The following is a 22,490-nucleotide window of genomic DNA, read 5'->3' as shown; positions in this document are numbered from 1 at the left end:
GAATTAGAGCATCTGTCACTAATCAATTGATGAGCGATTTGCCATCTAGTCACATTTCCCCTACTCTTGTGTGGTTACGCTGTGTAGTGGATTACGCAGGTCCTTTACAAATTAAAGCAAATAAGGGTCGAGGCTCTAGGCCATTCAAGGCATAGAGCCCTATTTGTTTGTTTTACAACAAGAGCTATTAACTTAAAATTAGTTACTGATCTTTCAGCAGATGGTTTTATAGCAGTCCTTAAAAGGTTCATTTCCCGCAAGGGCAAAAGCAGTGATACACATACGTAGCGTATTCGGTAACTAAGTACCGTTTCTTTCTAGCGCCTTCGCAGCGCTGTGGTAGGCGTCCCGTGCATGCGCACTAGTCTTTCTTGTTCACTGACTTTCCATTGTCACCATTTTGGTTGCTTTCATTGTCACCATTTATGTTGTGTTTACAGTTTGCTGTGCACATTCAAAATGTTTACGACAATTAGTTCTCCTGCTGACTACGAGATTCGTGCCGTGATTAAATTTTTGAACGCGAGGAATGTTAAACCGGCCGAAATTTATCGTCAAGTGACAGAAGTTCATGGTGAATACGCGATAAGTGATGGAATGGTGAGAAAGTGGGTAAGAATGTTTAATGCAGGTCAAACAAATGTCCACGCCGCGGCTCGGAGTGGTCGGCCCTTTGTTGTCACCGCTGATTTGGTAAGGAAAGTTGATGAAGCAATTCATGAGAACAGACGCTTCACAATGACAACTCTTTCACAGGCATTTCCACATATTTCACGTACTGTTTTGTTCGAAATTGTGTCTGACCGCTTGAATTATTGCAAACTGTGTTCCCGATGGGTTCCAAAAATGCTCACTGATGTTCACAAAACAAAGCGACTTGGTAGTGCCCTGACATTTCTCACGTGGTACAGTGATAAGGGAGAAAACTTTTTAAACCAAATTGTGACAGGTGATGAAACTTGGGTGTGTCATTTCACACCAGAATCGAAACAACAATCGATGGAGTGGAGGCACACTCATTCTCCGAAAAAACAAAAGTTCAAAGTGACAATGTCATCACAAAAAATCATGTGCACTGTCTTCTGGGATAGGAAAGGCGCTTTGCTTACTGAATTTCTTTCCAGAGGTGAAACCATTAATGCGGCACGATATTGCGAGACTTTAACAAAACTAAGGCGTGCCATTCAAAACAAACGAAGAGGAATGCTCAGTAAAGAAATTGTGTTGCTCTATGACAATGCTCAGCCCCTTACTGCTGGTGTCACTCAATCGTTAATTCGACAGTTTCATTGGGAGCAGTTTAATCACCCACTGTACAGCCCGGACTTGGCGCCATCCGACTATCACTTGTTCCTGCACATGAAGCGCGAGCTTGGTGGCAAGCGCTCGGGATCTGACGATGACACGAAAAATGCTGTGGAGTCGTGGTTATCGAAACTGGCGGGAAGTTTCTTTGACGATGGTATACAAAAACTGGTCACCCGCTATGACAAGTGTTTGATCATTGGCGGAAACTATGTTGAAAAATAGTTTAGACATGTATTTTCATGTAAAAATAAAATTGGATTTAAAAAAATTGTTTTACTATTTTTTTTTTTTTTCAAAACGGTACTTAGTTTCCAAATATGCCTCGTATATAGCAATTGCAGTTCTAATTTTGTTGGAGCAAAATCAAACTCATGGAATTTAAAAGGCTTGCTAGATCTACAACTTATAACTAAAACATCAGGAGATATTTGGTTGATAAAGGCATTAAATGCCATCTAAACGTTCCAGGTGTGCCACATATGGGTCGACTCTGGGAAGCTGGCATAAAATCAACAAAATATCATTTAAAACGAGTAACTGGCGAGGCGAGATTGACATATGAAGAATTTGAAACATTTGTCACACAAATAGAAGCTTGTTTTAACTCGCGACCAAATTTATCTAATGATCCAAATGACTTATCAGCATTGAAGCCTGGTCATTTTCTTATTGGTAGATCAATAACAAGTATTCCTGAACCAAATTACATTGAAGTTATGTTTCCCATCTCACTAGATGAAACATATTCAAAAAATTGGTTCAACAATTTTGGAAGCGTTTGCACAAAGAATATCTGTGTCGATTACAACAAAGACCAAAATGGCTTTTGCCAACTAAAAATCTTCAAGTTAATGATCTGTGTCACATAAAGGAGGATAACTTACCTCCAACTAAACAGAAAATGGGTAAATTACTCAGTTATATCCTGGTCTTGACAATATTGTTATTGTTGTGACTATTAAGACTTCATATGGCCTGGTTAAAAGCAATATTACAAAATTGTGTCCATTACCAATTTGAGTTTTAATTCATATGTATTATATCATGATTTTAATATTGTATTGTTATTTTTTAATTTGCTGAACTTTAATCACTGAATGTTGAAATAGTATTTCAAGATGGGCGGCATGTTCGTGCCTTATTCAAATTTAAATTTTGTTCTCTGCAAGAGGGCGCCTGCGTGCACCAAACTATATTTGTTGTACCAACTTGTTCTCACGGCCAATAAACGCAATAACGAACGTCCGTGTCTACTTTCCTTTCATTTAACAATGACAACATAATTCTTATAATCTCCTAAAACAAGAGTGTGCCTTTTGGTGTGTTGAGAATTTTTTAACTGTTTCATTCATAATGTTGGATGAAAAATGCTGTCAATAGCCACTGGTTTTAAATAATTTAGTTCTAGATCAAGTGGCAGTTTGGTGAAGAAAACTTGAAGTGCATGGAAAACACGAGAATAAAATGAAGCTAACTTTTGTTTAGTCTGATAACATGATTTGAAGTGTGGTGGAAAGCAAACTGACGAAGGTTCACGGTAAACCATAGTAATGAAGTTAGATGCAAATGTTACATGTTACCAAAATGTCGAGGAACGGAGAATTGCGTGTCTCAAGTTTAAAAGTGAACAGAATAGCAGGATCAATGGAATTTATTGTTTAAAAACTTTATTCAAATCATCTTTATTACTGTCCAACAAGGTAAAAGTATCGTCTATGTAGCGGAACCATACCGGGAAGTTTAAAGTTTCAAATAATTTTGATTCATAATAATGCATGTAGATATCAGCGAGGATGGGAATGAGGAAGATTCCCATGGCTAATCCCTAAGTTTGCTTGTAATATATATTTTGGAAAAAACAAAATGAGCTTGTTTCAGAGTTGAGTGAGGGAAATTAGCTCATCAATTTCCATGCAAGAGAAATGAAATTCCTGAAGTCTGGTTTCAAGAAATCATGGAACACTGGTGAATAATGATTTTACATAAAAAGAAACCATCAGTAAATTTCTAGGAGAAATGCTTTTAACTGTTTTTCACAAACTCTATTGAATTTTTTATGGTATAAATATTATCTAATACAGTTGAAAATCTAGAAACTAAATATTTAGCTAACAGGTATGGCAGTGCCTAAATTTTATACAATAGGGCGGCGGAAAGGAATACCACTTTTATGAATTTTAGGAAGAGCATATAATCTGGCATAATTTCCAACAGACGGGATAAGCGACCGTTTCAAGTTGATAGAAAGGATTTTGATAAGATTTGATCGCAGTTTTTATTTTTGAGAGGTCCAAAGGTGAAGGATTTTTAGGGATTAGATTATATGGTCCTTTGTTTAAGAGTTTAGTGACACCATCGATGTAAGTGTTCTTGTCAATGATGAGTATCTGGCCATCTTTGTCAGCCTTTGAAATGATAATGTCCAGGTTAGAATGAATTTCATGCATTGTAGCATTCTTTGCTGTTTAGATTTGGTTTCAGAGGCTTACTGTTGAATTTCACATTGTGAGTGATAAGGTGCCTAATAATTTCTTTTTATGTGTCTAAAAGCTCTTTCGATAGCAGCCAAAATATCTAGAATTGAGGGTTTTGAGGCTTGTGAGGAGTTAAAAGTATATTTCAGAATTCTGTCTTGTCTTGACTGAGTTTTCATTTTTTGAGGTCACTTTTAACTGATGATCATCACATACTCAGTGAGGGATGACTGCTAGATGCATGAAAAGCTGAACTTCTGTAAAATAGCACCAATTTGTCTGGCACATTAGTTCTTTTTTGAAGTTGGAAGTTAATGTGAGGACATAAACACAACTTTGAATACATCGAGCCATACACTGAGATAAACTGCATGTGTTCAATTGCCAGTAGTTATATGATGGCCACCTCATGGTACGCATTAGTTCCCTCGACATCTGGAAAGGCTCTTAATAGTTGCTATAATATTCTGGATGTTCACGTCTCTTCTTTATATGTCATAATTTTTATCAGTCATTTTGAGTACTATGACTTGAGGGACAAAGGCCTCAAGTCGTTGTTGCTCTGTTATTCACATGGAAATAGAGTATTCCAGCACGACAACTCCATGTCTCCTAGGTCCCAGTCTCCTAGGCTACTGCCTGGTTGGATGACCATTTCTCTGACATCCCTGCCATGAATCGCCTACCTGGGTGCGCTCATTTAAATCCTACTGAGCACCTTTTAGATGCTTTGGAAAAAGGTGTGAAACCACATCACACAATACTAGTGATCCTTCCTGAATTATGGATAATTCTATCCTATATTTCACTAGCCATTTCTGTAGAATGCTGCTGCAAACTTGTTGAATCCATGCCTTCTCGTGTATAGCCATTATCAAGGCTAGAGGAGGCCCAACTTGTTATTGACTTGCAATCTCTAATTCAGAGGCACTTCGGTATATTATGAAGGTTTTTAAAATCTATTGCTTTGGTCTTGAAAATTTTATAGTCTGCTAAATGTGCTAAGTTCAAATCTATTTCATCAGGCAGTATCAACTTGTCGAGTTCCTCACTTTGGAATTCTAAGTTAATGTTCGAAGTGAAGAATCTAAGAACTGATAAGCAAATAATTGCTTGAGTTCGGTGACAAGAAACAAGATAGAAGGGTAACTAACCCTTTATTATTCCAATAAGGTATAACAAAACTCTGCCTAGGAGTGTACAAACAAAGCTCACACTTGGGCTTGAACTTAAAAGACTAAGAATTAAACTAAAACTAAGATTAACTAAAGAAGTATAGCCGAAGTTATCAAGGTTCAAATCGAGTTGGCCTCTTAACTTATTTGACTATGAAGATTAGCAAGGGCCTGAGTACGGCCGAGCGTAATAACAGCTTTGAGAGAGAGAGTGGGGCCAGAAAGGCACGCGCACGTAAATCAGAAACTCTGATTCTGTTTGGCTCGGTAAGTACCTTCGTGGTTTAAATACCGCTCCTCCTCATTAAATATTCAGCAAGATTCCAAATCTACGTTCTGGCCGGAAGTAGTAAGTTGAAGTTATGAATATGACAGGAAAGGAACTTTAACTTAAAATTTAACTGTTAATAAAAATTAACATAATCCTTACAAACTTTTACCTCCCCTGACTAAGATTTTCTAGATAATCATCACACTGCTTATGTGATTAAATCAGAAAATTAAATCTTAACTAAGAGGAGCTTTTTAGTAAATATGGTTAATACGGATACTGTGGAGACCTGCAGATCGTTTCTTAATGTCCATGTTATTTTTTGCATAAGATTGCTTGACGTGATGAATGTCAAATAGTTTATACCTTGGAAACTTATGAAAACACTGAGATGCAAAAGCATTCTGAAAAGGCAACTTATCAGTAACTTAACAATTTGTCCTACAAATCTGACATTATAACTGCACTAAGAAAAACAGGATATTAATCTTAAACAGTTACTGCAAACGTCTTAAAGATCCTAAGCAGTAAATTGTGGGACCTTCTACAGAGAGACATGACACATATATGATGAAATAACAGATATTAATCGCACAAAAGGAAAAAAAAAAAGTAATTAAAAATTTTACAATTGTTTGATTTTCTACACATTTTTTTCATTAAACACTTATGTTCTATATATTCTTAAAGTAATTAGTATAATATGTATATATTAGTTCATAAAAAGTGTACTTGTGCCAACAGTAAAACATTAACATAGACTACTAAGAGTGGACATCAAAATGAAACCATTTATCTAATGAGAGATTACATTTGGTAAAATTAAATCATAAACAATGCAATAAAAATATAAAATTAAATCATTTTAATTTTTCACAAAAGTCTGAATCTGAATGCAGTTTATTCCTCAATGCAAAATCAAGGCCTTTAATCATAAAAAAATTACTTTTTTTTAAAAAAAAAAAATTGTTTCAACATATAGCTTTTCCTCCCAAATCTGCAGCTTTTTAGTCTCCTGTTATTAGCTAGTTACCAAAAAAAAAAAATTCAATTTTCTGAATGTGGACAATTAGTTTGCATAAAAAATTGCTTATTCTTCACGGGAAACATCACAATTAAGTAATATCTAAGATATTTTAACATACAATGTAGAATTAAAGTCATGTAACAAGGGCTGTTGATTGTTCACAGTTTACAATCTAGATAACATATGCAAATATATTCAAGAAGAGTATTATAATTTGTATATTATATGATGCAAGGCTTACCAAACTGAAAAGAATCGAGCTGATAAACCAAAATAACATTCCACCATGACCAAAAAGACCTTTCTTTTTATGCAGCACAAAAAAATTCTTATCAGGTACTTTTATTTCAAGAGCACCCTGGTGAAAAAACTGTTATTAATAAAAAGAATAAAACATACTTAGGAATTAAATGTTTTTATTAAAAATAATGGCAAGACATCAAAACATTAAAATTCATACATTGATTAAAGCTCTACAATTATAGCAGTTGACTGTCTATTATCAGTGGTTGAATATACTGGTTGCATGCAGTTTCCATCATGTATGATGGAAGCACAAGCCAGCTGTTTATTTAACAGCATCTGCTCTGTTAAATGTCCATTCATGATACACATGCAACTAGGTACTAATGTTCCTTAAATAATATGTGGGTGGGCACAATGAGCAATAATTCAAACCTCTAAATGACATGCCCCATTTTTATTCAGTCATGAGCTTTGTTGGCACTTTGTATGAATTACTATGTACTAGTAACGTTATTGTAAAAATGTTATATTTATAATAATACCAACCAATGAATGCACAATTAGAAAAACAAAAAATAAAGTAAGTAAGCAAAATCAGCTCATAAATCCTGTTTTAAGTATAGATCTTCATGAAGGCCCTTGCTGCTCAGACAGTCAGAATTCACACAACTGGATAAAGACAAACCCTAACAATTACTTGACAGCATTTTGCTGTGACTGATAGAATATGTTTTGTTGCTGTAATTTTGTGCATGTGACTGCAGCATGCCAAATTATGAGCCCATTGCATCTCTGTCCATTTGAAAAAAGTTCTTAAGGTAACGGACTGGAACAGAAGTTTCAACTGCTTAGTTTTCACTTGACACTTCACCTTCATTTCTATGGGGGCACATCCAAAATTTTAGCACAAGAGGAAGGGCAAATAGAATATACAAGAGATAATCACTTACAGCATCAATACAAATGTTTTCAAAGTGATTTTCAGATTTCTTTCAAAGGGCACAGCAATCCCATATGAGATAAAATGATGATTAAACTACAGTTGATAAAAATATTTTGAATAGACATAACATGAAGTTGTAATTCATGATTGATCAATGAAAGGGTGTAGTTATTCATGATTAACCAATGAAAAACAAAAATATTCAAATCTGGTGACTAAAACACTTAATGCAGACTTCCTGTAAATTTTAATCATTAAAGAAACTTTTGTGAAAATTAAAAAAGTTCTTCCAAAGCTAAATCAAAAAACCAAATAGCAAAGCTAAAATAATATACTTAATTTTAATTACTAAAATAACTACACTGTTGGAACAGCGTTGAAAAGTGCGAGCAAGCGAGTTAATATTAATGACAACAAAAACATTATGTTATCAAAACTATAAACTAAATCTTATACATCATTATTTTTTAAACATAACATACTTTAACAAAAATTCATACAAATATTAACAATTAAAAATCCCTTCCTCTTCAAACATACCTTAAAATGACAGAAATAAATTACATTCAACTTTAATCCCTGTCATTAGCATATGTCCTCAAATTTTTAAATCCAACAGCAGAAATATTCCAAGGTGAGGACCAATACAACTGTTAAATGCATATTACATCTGAATTAATGTCATATTTAATCATCACTAAATTATTCTAGTAAATTAGTTATAATTTGAAATTAATATGTCTTTTTCCTTCAAACATGCAAAAACAATTACACAAAGGAAGTCAGATAATATATAGCATTAGCCTGTATTACTAACATGTGAATTTCTCATGTCTTCAAATCAAAAGCTAAAATGTAACTGACATTACAAAACTTTTCACTTTAATATATCTTTAATGAAGCAATATTTTGAAAGAAGCATTAACAGTGGCTCTATCACAATGACAGTCTTCTAAAAAAACTTAATTTTTTTAAGCCAATAAATTTCTAAAATTGATTCAGGACAAACAGCATAAAATGCTCTTAAATTTTATATTTTAACACATTACATTATGCCTTAGGAGATAACATTCACATACTTCAATTTTAATACAGGGTTTTTTTTTTTTTTTTTTTTTTTTTCCCAATATGTTGATTCTGGTTTCTTTCCTATTATATCTTTCATGCCTTTAATACTTACATTACAAATATTATCACACTTATTTTGATAATTTTTTTTAATTTCAGTTTTAATTTTTAATTTGTAGGATGTAAAAGATGAAGGCATAAATAATTTTAAAAATAAACTTAATAATAAGAAAAAATGGAAAAGAAATCAGCAATTAATCTTTAATATGCCATGTATTTTATGTTGATTACACTAAATGAAAAACTTTATTTAAAATGCTAAAAAGCATAGTGTTAAATAATACAAATAATAACATAACATTTCTTTAAATATGGCATTCACTGCAGTTTTTCACTAAAGAACTCAATGAAAGAAGGAACACAAAACTCAATGAAAGGTATACTAATACAAATACAAAACTCTCCCTTTAATCACAATGCAGTAGTAGACTGAAAAGTTGCTTAAGATTCAACACTTCAAATAATTGTTCATAACATTAGCAGTGGATTAATATGACTAGCCAATGTGCAATTAGTCACAAAGTAGCAGCAAGTACAATAGCTTCATCTCTCATAAAATAATAAACATATTTTCTTGATAATTTTCTCTCACCCTAAGGTCAGTGGTTCTCAACCTTTTCACTAATGCATACTATCTAAACAAAAATTGAAAACCTTTAGTATCACCACTACAAAATACTATTACCACCACCACTCTTGAACAATGCTTAAATCACATAAATTTACTAGTGTTCAAGAAAAAAGTCAATCAGGATGTTGGGATTTTAATTTTTGAATTTAATAGTTAAAATTACTTTGCTTCTTTGCGTACCACATTTTTCTCTTGCATACCACCAGCGGTACGCGTACCACTAGTTGAGAACCCCTGTTCTAGATGCTTTAGCTATTACACAAACAAATAAAGCATTTAGTGTCTTTACACTTATAAATGCAGACATACACAAAAGTTACAGAGTAAAATGAAAAACTACTTATAAGTAGCTCTATGAACAGAAGCAATAAGTTTTTTGATATACCAATAATTTAACTCACGTGTTCTAAAATAGCTCATATCATAGTCATTATTTGAATAATTACAAAAAGGCACAAAAGGGCAGCAAGATAAGCACTACTGATTACAAAATAATAAAAAGGAATAGGACAATATAGCCTGCTTGCATATTATTATAAATCACTAAGCACTAATCACTAATTTTGAATCACTAAGCAGAATTTTTAGAAAGCAGTGGCAAACACAAAACTAGGATACATTTTTGAGAGTATAAATTCAGAAAACTTCAAATTACAAGATGCATACTTTACTTTATGTTATTTAATAATAGCCTGCATTCATTTGAAATACACAAATAGCAAGGAGTTCATAAAACGTAACTTACACTAATATATTAAAAATCATATATCAGAATAAACAGAAGTCTTTTACAGGCCTACAAAAGGGATATAAAACTATGTATGTAAAATGCATGCATAAACATAGAAAATGATCTGGCAAAAGTCACAAGGCACATTAAAATTTTCACAAAGGATAAAAATAATGAGAAATCTTTCATTTCCAAAGAAAAGGAATAGAGAGAAGGTAACGTGCATATTATTTTTTCGCTAAAGGAATGCACTGTGTTAATTTAGAAACTGCATACCCTCCCCATTTAGAGAAAATTTCCATTTAAAGAAAACTAATATTTTATGAAATTTAAATTAAGCATATAATGATACTGACATTAAATGATTATACATTAATGTTGAAACTGCATCAAAAAACTAACATCAATTCATCAACAGTATCAAACAGCATCAATATTTGGACTTATGCCAAGATAGAATAACTCTGACTTAAATGATTGCTAAAAAATTATTGAATGTAACATGAAGTAATTAACATACTCAATATTAATGACGTGAAAAACCAAACAATTTGCAGTAGATATAGGATGTAACTGTGAATACAAAGAAAATAAGATGCAACAGGGAAAATTTTTATGTCTGATTTCCAATAAGATAGCATGTTATTTTATTCTAAATCATTCATTCTAATTCTCTTATTTTATTTCATTTGAGGCAGAGAAATAAATTTTGCATTTTCCTTAACCATATTCTCACGTTCAACAATCTTCCTTTACAAGTCACTGAAAGGCCTTTCCTTTGCCTGTTAACCCTTTCAGGACGGGCGTCCCATATACGCATTCCCTAAGAACGTCTCTTACAGCCGGGTGTCCCATCCACACATCACTAGAGGTCGCATTCAGAGGACGGGTGATGCGTGTACGTATTTTAAGCTGGAACGTTTTTCTGAAGGCCACTAGATGGCATCCTATGTCCATTACTTTTGACACGAACACAGTTTTAGGTTCCTGATCTTGAGTTAGATATATTCTGCTTGACTTTGGTATTTTACTCATCAGCTCTTGTGAGAGTGGGGGGGGGGAGGGAAAGCGTAAACAGAGGTCAGCTCTTTAAATCGCTGCGTGCATTTGCATGTCTGCACAAACATTTGCATGTCTGATTTATATCCAATTCCCTTTTTTATTCTATTTTTTCCTTTACTATGCACGGTCTTTTAGGGTTAGTATGTGGAGTACTGTTTATGTTTTGCATTGCCTTCAGATATATTTCCGTTTCTTCTCTTTTTATTTCTGAAAGCCTCATCTCCAGTCTATTATGGGGGGAAGGTGCCATTTTTTAGAGGAAGAATACCCTCGTATGGTCAATGAACCATTTATTAATGCACATGAGGGTGATGATTCATTTTCTAAAGAGTTAGAAAGTGACACTTTTTCTAAGAGTTAGAAGTGATACTTCTCCATGCTTCAAGATTTACCACACTCAGTCTTCATTTTAAATTTTGTTACTTCTTACTGTAAATAGTCTTTATTGTGTTGTTTTATTAATTTAAAACTTTATTGATGGATTTTATCAATTAAAACTTTGGAATAATTTGAATAGCGCTTCCCAAAATTATTTTACAAGATAAGCAATTTTTTAAGTATACTTTCATGTAAAATAAAGAAAAAAACATTATTAAGTGCTAATTTTAACATATATAAGAGCTCAAGTAATAAGCTAAAATGATACCAAAAATTACGATGCTAGAAGCGAAACTTTTTTTACCCCGATTTTTTTTTTTATAAAATTAGGCTTAGCGATGCAAAACGTCCATCCTGTACGGTGACTGCCTTTGATTCCCTTCCGTCCCGCACGAGCGTCTTAAACAAAGGTGGACCGTCGCGAAAAGGTTAACAAAATATTTCAGAGACATTCATTTTATACTTTAATGCAAAAATAAAAGAATAAAATTTCTTATCTGAATTAAAATAAAAACAGAATAGATTTAAATGTTTTGTTAACAGACAATACCATTTGGATTACAAGACTGCTGATATGCTACAAACATGAGCTACAAACTACAAAATGAGCGAAAGGAAATCTATGCGAGTATGAAAAAATTATTGTTTGGTAACATTTAAGCTTTATTTTTTGCTCTTGAAAGAATAAAAAGATCTAGTTATGTGTTTTATGAACAGCAAGTGATCCAACACATTTTCCATTTTACTTGTTGAAGTAATTTTCCTGTGGGATAGCATTCTTCTACCATATTAATAATATTCCAGTCTACTAGCACTGTCCAATTAATTCACCGTGACTTGGAATTATTTCCAAAACAACAACAATATTAATTAAGTCTCATTAGGAAACCTAAAAGATCAGTATACACTGCTCAACACAATTAAAGGATGTTATGATTTTGAATATAAACTGCAGATGAAGAAATGTTTTGGTGGCTGATGTACGATGTATAGGTGTTGTATAGTATGACAAAAGTAAAAAAAAAAATCAGTAAATAAAAAATGTACAATTTAAGCATAGTATACAAAAAAAGTTACTTTTTGGATACAAATCAGTTTCAATAAAAGGTATGGTTTCCCCTGACTGAAAGCAATGTCAAACACCTACGAGGCACGGAAAGATTATCAATGAAGAGCTGGAGCATTCTCTCCCTCTCCTGTAGAAGACAGCTTTCAACCTGCCAAACTGTTTCTGGGGGTGATAAGCAACTAGCAATCCTTTTCCCTAGAATGTCTCAAATATGTTTGATTAGGTTCATATCTGGGGAACATGCAGGCTAATCGATTTCGAGAATTCCTTCATCATAAAGGAAATTGTCCATTAGATGAGCATAATGTGGCCTGCATTATCATCAATGAGAATGAATTCATCCCTGATTGCTGCAGTGTAAAGAAATCTACAACAGGTCTAATGATTTCATACCTATAATGCTCAGCAGTTACTGCTCCATTCCTGATAATGTGCAGGTTGGTGAAGGCACTGATAGAAATACCGGCCCAACCATCCCTCTGCCTTGGCCAAATGAGACACTTTCATGCATATATGCAGCAGTATTCAGTGTACCAGGTTCTCTCCAGATGAGAATCTATTGTCAGGTTGTATGTTAAAGCATGACACGTCCGTGAAGAGCATGTTGATCCACTTATCTCATTCCCATCTGAGATGATCCTGTGGCCACCTTCTGCAGGCAGCACAGTGGCCCTGTGTCACTGAAACACATACCATACGTCTGTGAGCATACAAACCCAAATGGTGGAATCAGTTTTGAACAGGTTGAATTAAAACTCTGGTACCAGTAGCCCTTTAAAGAACTAGTAAGAAAGTGGCATTCATAGTGCCATTTCTTCAGCCCGTTAGTGCTAAATACCAATCCTCATTTTCTACCTCATTCATGATTCAATCCTCATTTCAAGATTGCATTTGACCCACCTCTAAATGACCGATGGCCCTCCACGTTACTGATTTGGCTAAGTCATCTTGCTGAAACACTGCATTCACTGTTATAAAATGTTCGGTGCCAGTTGTTTACATAAGGAATGCTGTAGGTTGCTTTTCACTCCATATCTAAAATGTGCAGTTTTCGATGTCACAGACACAATTTGCATATTTCCAACTTTGCAAACAATATAATTTTCCTTTTTAACCTCTTCTGTTTCATTTTTGTTAAAAAAAGGTATTGATTATATGGTTACTTCATACTAAATTCACAATATCCCTAACTGTTTTGAGCAGTTTAGTTAGTATTTTTAAATATTGCAGTGTATCATTAGAAAATGTTACTAAAAAGACTTCAACACTACTATACAGTATCACTTTTAACTAACATTTTTTTCAGTTATAAAAGAAAATTAAAATATTATATGACAGATTTTAATTCCATGAATTACATGAATAAATACAATTCTTGTCATTGACATTTAAACAAATTTATCTCGCCCCAATATATGGAAATCATAACAGGTAAGGTTTAATTATAAACACTCCACATTTCACAAAAGAAGGGCAAAAAAAAAAAACAGCAATAATTACAAAAATTTGAGTCTGTATTTACAAATTGCATTGATACAACTTATAAACCTTCACTAAAAACATGAATGCAGGATATAATCACAACAATTAACTAGTAAAAATGTCTATCTATGTAATAAAAGATGCATCTAATCATTCATACCTGTAGTCCAGAGTATATTAGCGATACACATGATGTTACCACAAGAACCCTTCGAATACTAGTTTGACTATCTAGATGCCCTAAAATGAAGATAAAAATAAATACCAAATTACAAGCAATCTGGTTCATGATCATATTTTTAAAAATAAAGTAATATTTGATATCTCTTAATTACTAGGATTAATGCATATGTCATTAAAATACAGTCATATTCAGTGATGGCTACTTTTTTTTTTTTTTTTTTTTTTTTTTTTTTTGTGTGTGTGTGTGTGTGTGTGTGTGTGTTTAAATCATCAGAGGCATAACACTTTACTTTTATTCAACAACACTTATGATAATAACAGAAAGACTATATGCATGCAACACAGCACATAAATGGAAAGGTCTAAATCGCTGAAACTTTGAACAAAGATTTTCCAAAAGGGAATGTTGCACAATTCAAAGCAACTTTTTAAAGACTCTTTTCAGATTTTCTCCCAGTTAAATGAGACGATTTTATGGATTTCTTGGACATTACATAAAAATTCAATTATAGGGCTTTATACATAATACTTTAGATAATAATACTTTATATAATCTTAATTACAGTCCATTTTCAAACTCTGCTTTCACATACAGAATGCTTCACATTAGACACCAAATTTGACGCCATCTAGTGCAATGCATATGCCATTAAGAAAGCATCACTTCAGGAATTGAAATCCTGCTACAAGAACCATATTGCTGATGCAGATAACACTCTGAATCATTGGAGATTCCCTGCTGTAGCTTATGTTGTTGCTTAATTTGTTGTTAATAAATCTTGAGGGAGGAAGTGTTCAGTTTTTTAAATCATTTTGGACTGTTAATGCACAGCGTTTCAATGATTCTAATACTATGCGGTGAAAGATTTGAGCCCATGGGTTTAATTTTACAATTCTAAATATTTGCTTGAAATTTTGGATGCTGAAAGCTGACTTTTGTAACTTTATAAGGTACTTTTTCCCTCCTTTCCTTATGCCTTCAAGATGTATCTGGAAGTAGCACACGAATTTCAGACCCTGAATTTAAATTTTAAAATTTAATTTTTTTTTATAGTATGTTCCTTTTAGAACTTTAATTCTTAAATGCTAATTTCTAAGGGTACCACTTTATTGGTATTTCTTTTTACTTTTGATTTTGACTTTTACCCTTGCCTGCATGAATGACGAAACATGAATTGAATGATTGGAGAGTTCGGTTTGGAGGCAACTTCCCTTGATAAGTCTGTCTCCTGCTTACTCAACAGTCATTCACTTATGCATTTTTAAAAAAAATTGTTTGGTTTAATTTTAATCTGCTAAATTAATGAATTTATTTTCATGGATTAGTTTTGCACTTGATTTGCTTATGCTTCTGAATTTAAATGATATTGTAGATTAGTTCGAGAATTAAATCTTTTATATGTTTGCTCATTTTTTTAAAATTTTTCAAAAAATTATTTTGGCTTTTTTTTCTTTATTTTGGCTTTAAATTTGTTTTTTTACTTTTATAAGTGTTTGTTAAAATTTAAATTTGTTTTAATTTAAATTTCATTCCTTGCAGCAATGGCGCAAAGAATATTTAATTAAATATGTATTTAAATTAAATTTCTTTAATTAAATTAAATTTCTTCTTATGAAACAATTTTAGTTTTAATTATATAGTATACACTTTTAGTTTTAATTATATAGAGTTTCATAAAAATTTAATGCATCTAGTAATATACAGAAATTTGTTTAAATTACTTAAGCTTCTGTACAATCACAGAGGTTCAATATGTGCTTTATAAATTATTAATCTAAAAACTGCTAACATAATTTACTTTAGTAATTCATAAGTAGAAATAAAAATTGCCATTAGAATCAAATTTGAGTATCTTAAGAGTCTGAATCGTATGAATTAAATACAGAGACATCTGTTGGCAATAAATGCAATCAATCACTGAACTTGCGTAAATACAATCCCAATGCAATATTGCAAACAGTCATTCATCTCTGAATACACTTCTTTGAATGAAGAAGTCATTCGGGCTATAGATCCAGGGAATGAAAATTGCAGTGATAAAAAGTAATACTGAGGATGATAATGAAATGAAAATGAACCGTGTGAAATTAAACATACAGAAGCTGTATATAATGCAACATCCTGATTTTTCAACAGATCAAGCATAATTATGCTGCAATTGATGTAGTTATAGGGATGTAAAAAATGCACACAAAAATGTCATGAAATTTCAGAATTTGTGTAAAGCTTAGAGAAGCTTGCTTATTTCAATGTTTTAATGAATATTTTTGTCAAAATAAAATCATCTATTGATTTTTGTTTAACTAAAGAAAACATATTTAATTCAGTTATTATTAACTGAGGTTTTGAGATGGTTTTGATCCCAGTTGGATAATCAAGGTTCTGGAATATATATTTTGCAACAGGAGGTGGAATGGCCATTGTCAAAAACAACATTAAATATAAAGAAATCGCCTTTCCTCAAATAGTAATCCCCATTCCAAAACAGAAGCCCAGGCCTTACGAGCTTTCTTCGCTAGTCACTCGATAGTTTTGATCAACATTTAACATCTGACTACTCAACTATCAACACTGCCCCGGTGGACGATACCTTTAAAGATGAAACCAATTCAGTAATACTGCTGGGAGATTTCAACACAAAAAGTCCTACCAGAATTTCCCCTATTTTGGATGAAAAAGGACAGCAAGTCAAAGACCTGCTTATGGACATGGGACTCTCTATCTTAAATGATAAAAGAAACACTTATCAAGAACAACAGAAACAGAGTCGGCACTAGACCTCACAGTTACAAGTTATCAAATCACTAGCCTTTGTAGTTGGAAAATTCTGAGAAGTGCCATTAGCAATCACCAACCTATCATCGCTGTTTTATCCCTTTGTCTGGAACATACTCAGCAAACGAAAAGATCTTGGAATTCTCAAAAGGCTGGCTGGATATATTTACGCTCATATTGGACAAACTGTGTGAAAGTGTAGCAATACAAAAAAAAAAACTTAGATAAAAGAATGCAAACTTTCATTTACAATATCACCGCTGCAGTGAAGAAAAGTATTCCAAGAGGTAAGAGAAGAAGGCTTTAGATAACCTAGTGGAATAATGCGGAAATTACTTCCTTGATCACTGAAAGAGATAATATGAACAAACTTCTAATAATGAATAATCGTGAAGAAAATAGAAAACGACATTTTAAGTCATCTGAAAGAGTTGAAAAAAAAAATAGTTGAATGCGAATGATAAAAGTGGGCAGAGTTCTGCAACACCATGAACCCCAAGAAAGATGCAAAACACTGGAAAGTAACCATGGCACTCAACTGTGGTTCGAAGAAGAATTGAACATGGAGCGACAGTTTTAAACCTATAGATTTAATTTTACAATTCTAAATATTTGCTTGAAACTTTGGATGTTGAAAGCTGTCTTTTGTAACTTTATAAGGTATTTTCTCCCTCCCTTCCTCATGCCTTCTTGGTGTATCTGGAAGCACACTCGATGTGTATTTGGGAGATCTGGAATTCTAATCCCAGCAAGGACAATGCACATTTTTCACATCACTAGCATAAAAAAAACAAATAATGACTTCACAAATGTTGACTGAACTAAAAGGTGTTGCATGATAATTTGTCACTACCAGGATTTGGTGACAGGGTCCCCTTATCTAGAGTCACCCTCTAAAAGAAGAGTATATAAGGTATTTTTCTCCCTCCTTTTCCTGCACACTTTCATGGTGTAACTAAAAGCACACTCAAAGCATATTTAAAAGGTCCGGAGTTCAAATCCCAGTGAGAGCTTTGCACATTTTTCATATCTCCAGCATATAAAAAAACCTAATGACTCTGCAACTTTAATTTGCAATCAGTTTTAAAATACAGCAGATGTGATTTCTCTAGTGGCAGAGTTGGGACAATGCATATCCCAAATGCCACATATAAAAAAGGATATTACTATTTTTAACCGTAAATGTGGTGGACTGAAGTTACAGCTAATGAGATATTTAAACTATATTTTGAAAATTTATGCAGTGCATCATTTATGAAATTTATGAAATGATCATTTATGAAAATTTATGAAAGTGCATCAGATCCTGATACAGCAGAACTTGAAATGAAAATTATTATTGTAAAAAATATTAAAATTCAAATTAGGGAATTAAAGAGGGCTATTATGAATGAATAGAGGTTAAAGAGCTTCTGGAGCATTAAAAGATTAACATGGAAGAACAGTTGACAAGTCAGAGGTAAGTTTAAAATATTTTAAATGCATATAACTTTCTCTACTGCTTCCCCAATCAAAATAAAACTGTTCAACATACATATCAAAATAAAACTGTTTAATTTAAATTACCAGAAATCTCTGTACCTTAACTTTTGAGTAACTATGATGAATGGAAGTTCTTCAAAACAAAAACTACTGCATTTACCTCTTCAAATTATGACTTTTGGAAGCTCAAAAACTTTATTATCTTCAATCTGCCTTAACAGGCATAGATAAACAGGTGTGAACTATTGATGATACTTTCAAGACTCTGTTTAACAGCTTAGAAGAGCACTTTGAAAATAAAATGCTAATTATGGTAGCAATATTTTCGAGACAGATAATTACACACTGCTTTTAATATAATAATAAAAATAATTTAATTTGTATAATAAGCCATTTTTAATAATAAAATAAAACGCAGCTGGACAAGCAACCATGATAACAAAAACAGATCGTTAATAATATATTAACAATAAAATAATCATTATTTTGTTTTTCATTGCTATGAGTTACCAGACTGGCAGCGTTGAGTTGTAGTAGGCAGGTCGCCACAGTACTCACCCTCCAGTGCTAATACCTTACAAATACTTTGGGTTAATAAGAACTCGGCGGCAAGAGCATGTTCTTGTCGTAGCATTTGATAAGTCAGAAGTTGGGGTTTCTGTCGAAGGTTGGAACAGCTTGCACTGAAGTCCATTGGAGATAGATGTGGATCTTGAGATGGAATTTGCGATGATGAAGACGCATTCGCTCCAGTGGCTTCTGGTGTCCAGATAAATGCCAGCTTAAGACAGAACAACTTTTTGTTGACCAAAATTAAAATTTTTTTTCGTTTCGAGCTAGCACTTGATGTGGCCTTGAAAACTGTGGTGTGAGAGAAGGCTTTGAAGCATCACATCTGAGAAAAACATGAGATGAGTTTCTAAGTTTTTATGCACGAACATAGTTTGTTTGCAATGAGCGCTGGCAGGAACTGGTCGCAATTTTGACATGCAGTTTCTAAGCTGATGCACGAATGTAACAGGATATATGTTGCAGGTAGATGGATTGACTGAATGTACGAAATCCCCAGGCAAATGGATTAAAAGATGAGACAAATTAAAAGATGAGGGAGATTAGTACCTTATGCCAATTTGGCAGACGAAGCATTCAGATCCTCTTTTAACGCTGATCGAAGACCTAGAAATACAGAAGTAACACATCAGTCCACTGTAATGTAGTGTGGCATCGAATTGATTGTTTTAAGGAGAGATGAAATCTCTCAACAATTCCATTGGAACTTGGATGGTAGGGGCAGGTTCTCACTTTGTAAGTGCCCCAAATACTTAACAGACGTGATGAATTGAAACTCGAACTGACACCCCTGGTCAGTAGAAATCTGCTCTGAAACTCCACATCGAGAAATCTAAATGGTTTAAAATGCCTTTGCCACCATATCAGCTGAAATATCTACCAAAGGAACGGCTTCGGGCCAGCAAGTAAATCGATCGATGCAAGTAAGAATATTGGAGTATTCATTAGAAGGCGGCAATGGCCCAACCAAATCGAGGTGCACGTGATTGAATCAATGAGGGCAAATTAAAATTTTAAGTTGGCTGGTGGTGTGTCTGACAATTTTAGATCTTCAGTAATCCAAGCACGAATGTGTCCAGTTGGCTATGTCCCTTTGCATGCTAGGCCATACGAAACATTGCTGTATCAGTTTGCTCGAAGCCTTGATGCCTGGATGTGACAGACGATTTAACTGACTAAAAATGGCATGGTCGAAATCGTGAATCCTGAACATCACAATAAAGTGATTTTCCAAGTGACAGCTGCATAGGCTGCAAGTTGAGAAATATTCAAGCAAAGATTTTACAGAACTATGAACTTTCAAAGACAGTTATATCTGGAAAAAATTATGACACTCTTTACAGTATTTTCACATAAAGATGAAATTGCAAACTTCAAATTTCAATAGAATTTTCAATTTGTATTTAATTTAAAAAATGATATCTACAAGATTTTGTTATTTTAAAATAGTTATTTAGATCAAAATTTTATCATTTTTTCCCCCAAAATTGTATTTTTCTTGTTTCACTAATGCTTTAATCCTTTGCAGTCAGATTAAATTGGAGATGGGTATCGTACTGGTCGGAATTAATTTCCGTCGATAGAGCAGGGATACGTAGCATGCGTTTACGATGGATAAACAAGATTTAGTAATTTTTTTGTGAACTTTACATATATCTGTATTCAATACACAAATCTGGCGATATGCTTTTGTATAAAAATTATGTTTTATAATTCTCCTTCGTGTGATATTTTTCAAAACACTCTACAACATGCAGGCCAGGTTTTCAAGTGCATGTATCGCAAAAATAATTGGTTTGGTGCCTTCCACTCTTAATCTTTCTGTTTGAACATACACTACAATCTTTACTTTTTACATTTTCAGAATACCGCAATATATGCAGTTTTCCATTAAGTCTTTCTTCCTTATCGGAGGTCGATGGTCTTCCTGGTTTTGAATCTACTCCATCACGAAAATCATTTACCAGTTGTGCCACCGATTTTCGGACGAACATAAAACGTGGCATAGGTATCCTGTTCTCTCTTCTAGCTGAATTTTGGGGAATTATTTTGGAATATTTTAAGAAGAGAGAATGTCTAATTACTGTTAAATACAATTTATAAAATATTCTTTGGAATTCTACAAGGTATCCTCAAACATTGTCGATTTCATTACGTTCAAAAGATGAGACTCGCCACTGCATCTTGCATGGTGAGCGCTGGGTCACAACCTTTGTTTAGGGCTTTGGTGGCTGAGAGTGGACATGCAACCGCAAAGGGTTAATACATTCTTCTAAAAAGGCTTTTCAGATGACAAGTCTTCTGTTTGAAGGGGGGGAATAGGTATGAAAAAATACGTAACTCAGCTTTATAATTTAATTTAGCAACAGGCTATTAATTCTTCATTTTTAATTTGGATAGTTCTACTCTGCATTCTAAAAATAGTATTAACTTTTCTGCACTGCATTTATAGATCAATCTATGTTACATGGCTTACATAACGCTAGTGACGTAGCTAATTTGGAACCTGAACTCAAAATTTGGAGAGCTAAAACTATGTCTTAATAAGCAACCTAAACCTTCCCTTAATACGCTGCCACATTGGATAATTGAGCACTTTTTGCTTCAGTGCTCTTGCCATTAAGATGCTACTTCCTCTTTTTATCGCAACAGTATCAAAAAGTAAATGTTCTTTGTATGTTGTACATACATCTTTCAGTAGGCATGATTAAGAGTCCCAAGTAAATTGTGGCTGCAAATGTCAATTAAACTAAAGATGAATATTTAATCCACCTTGACTGTGCATTACGGGTAACAAAATTATCCAACATGGAGGCTCACCAAGAGAAAGTTTTGGTTTAGGTTGCTTATCAAGAGAAAGTTTCAGCTATCGAAATTTTGAGTTTAAGTTCTGAATGATCTACGTCATGAGTGTTATACAAGCCATGTCACATATACTGATCTAGAAATGATGTAGCCTAGAAAAAGTATTACTATTTTTAAAATACAGAGAGGAAATACCCAAATTAAAAATGAGGAATTAAGAGGTTATTGCTTAAGTAAATTATAAAGCTGATACAGTACAAAGTCCATAATCCGGACTTGACGGGACTTCGATTACAGATTAGGGTTTTTTCTGGATTATAGATCATCAATTTAAATCTGGTAAGATGGCATGCAGAAATTATACAATTAAAAATATGAAACCGTAATTTATGAAATAAAGAGCAATTATGATGACATCAAAGTTTACAAAAAAAAGCTTAACATTTATTTGTTTACTTTATTAAACATTTATCACTTTGTCATGATCGTCATTTTTATCATAACGAATCCTTTTTCTGTTAGTCATTGCAAGGGGTGTCAGAATCCACAAAATATTCAAAAAGTTCCTTTTTCTTTTTGCTTATGTCATATACAGTTGATTTCTCCCATAATTTTGAGACAGATATGCCTTTATCCATTTTTTGCAGCTATTCCACTTTTTGTTTGATGGACATCAAAACATGCTTTTGCTTTGTAGATCCTTTGGCAGCTCCAGAATTTGAAACTCTTTTTGACATAATCGAAAGTTCA

General features: G+C 33.2%; 1 protein-coding gene across 4 annotated transcripts in view; it reads right to left on the bottom strand.

The window, feature by feature from the left end:
- Nucleotides 1-22,490, bottom strand: part of LOC118202712 (transmembrane protein adipocyte-associated 1-like) — a 130,880-nt gene that overhangs the window by 53,482 nt on the left and 54,908 nt on the right. For all 4 annotated transcript variants that reach the window (XM_035374898.2, XM_035374899.2, XM_035374900.2 and 1 more), the window contains 2 exons: nt 14,085-14,164; nt 6,497-6,613 (listed from right to left, as the gene is read on the bottom strand). In XM_035374898.2, the coding sequence (XP_035230789.1) occupies nt 6,497-6,613; nt 14,085-14,164 (197 nt within the window). The remainder of the gene's footprint in view (nt 1-6,496; nt 6,614-14,084; nt 14,165-22,490) is intronic.

The sequence above is a fragment of the Stegodyphus dumicola genome, chromosome X1, assembly GCF_044657685.1.
Source record: "Stegodyphus dumicola isolate Sdum_Otavi_A_Nest chromosome X1, ASM4465768v1".
In the NCBI taxonomy this organism is placed as follows: domain Eukaryota; kingdom Metazoa; phylum Arthropoda; class Arachnida; order Araneae; family Eresidae; genus Stegodyphus; species Stegodyphus dumicola.
The sequence above is the reverse complement of the archived record's forward strand: the minus strand, read 5'-3'. Positions and strand labels throughout refer to the sequence as shown.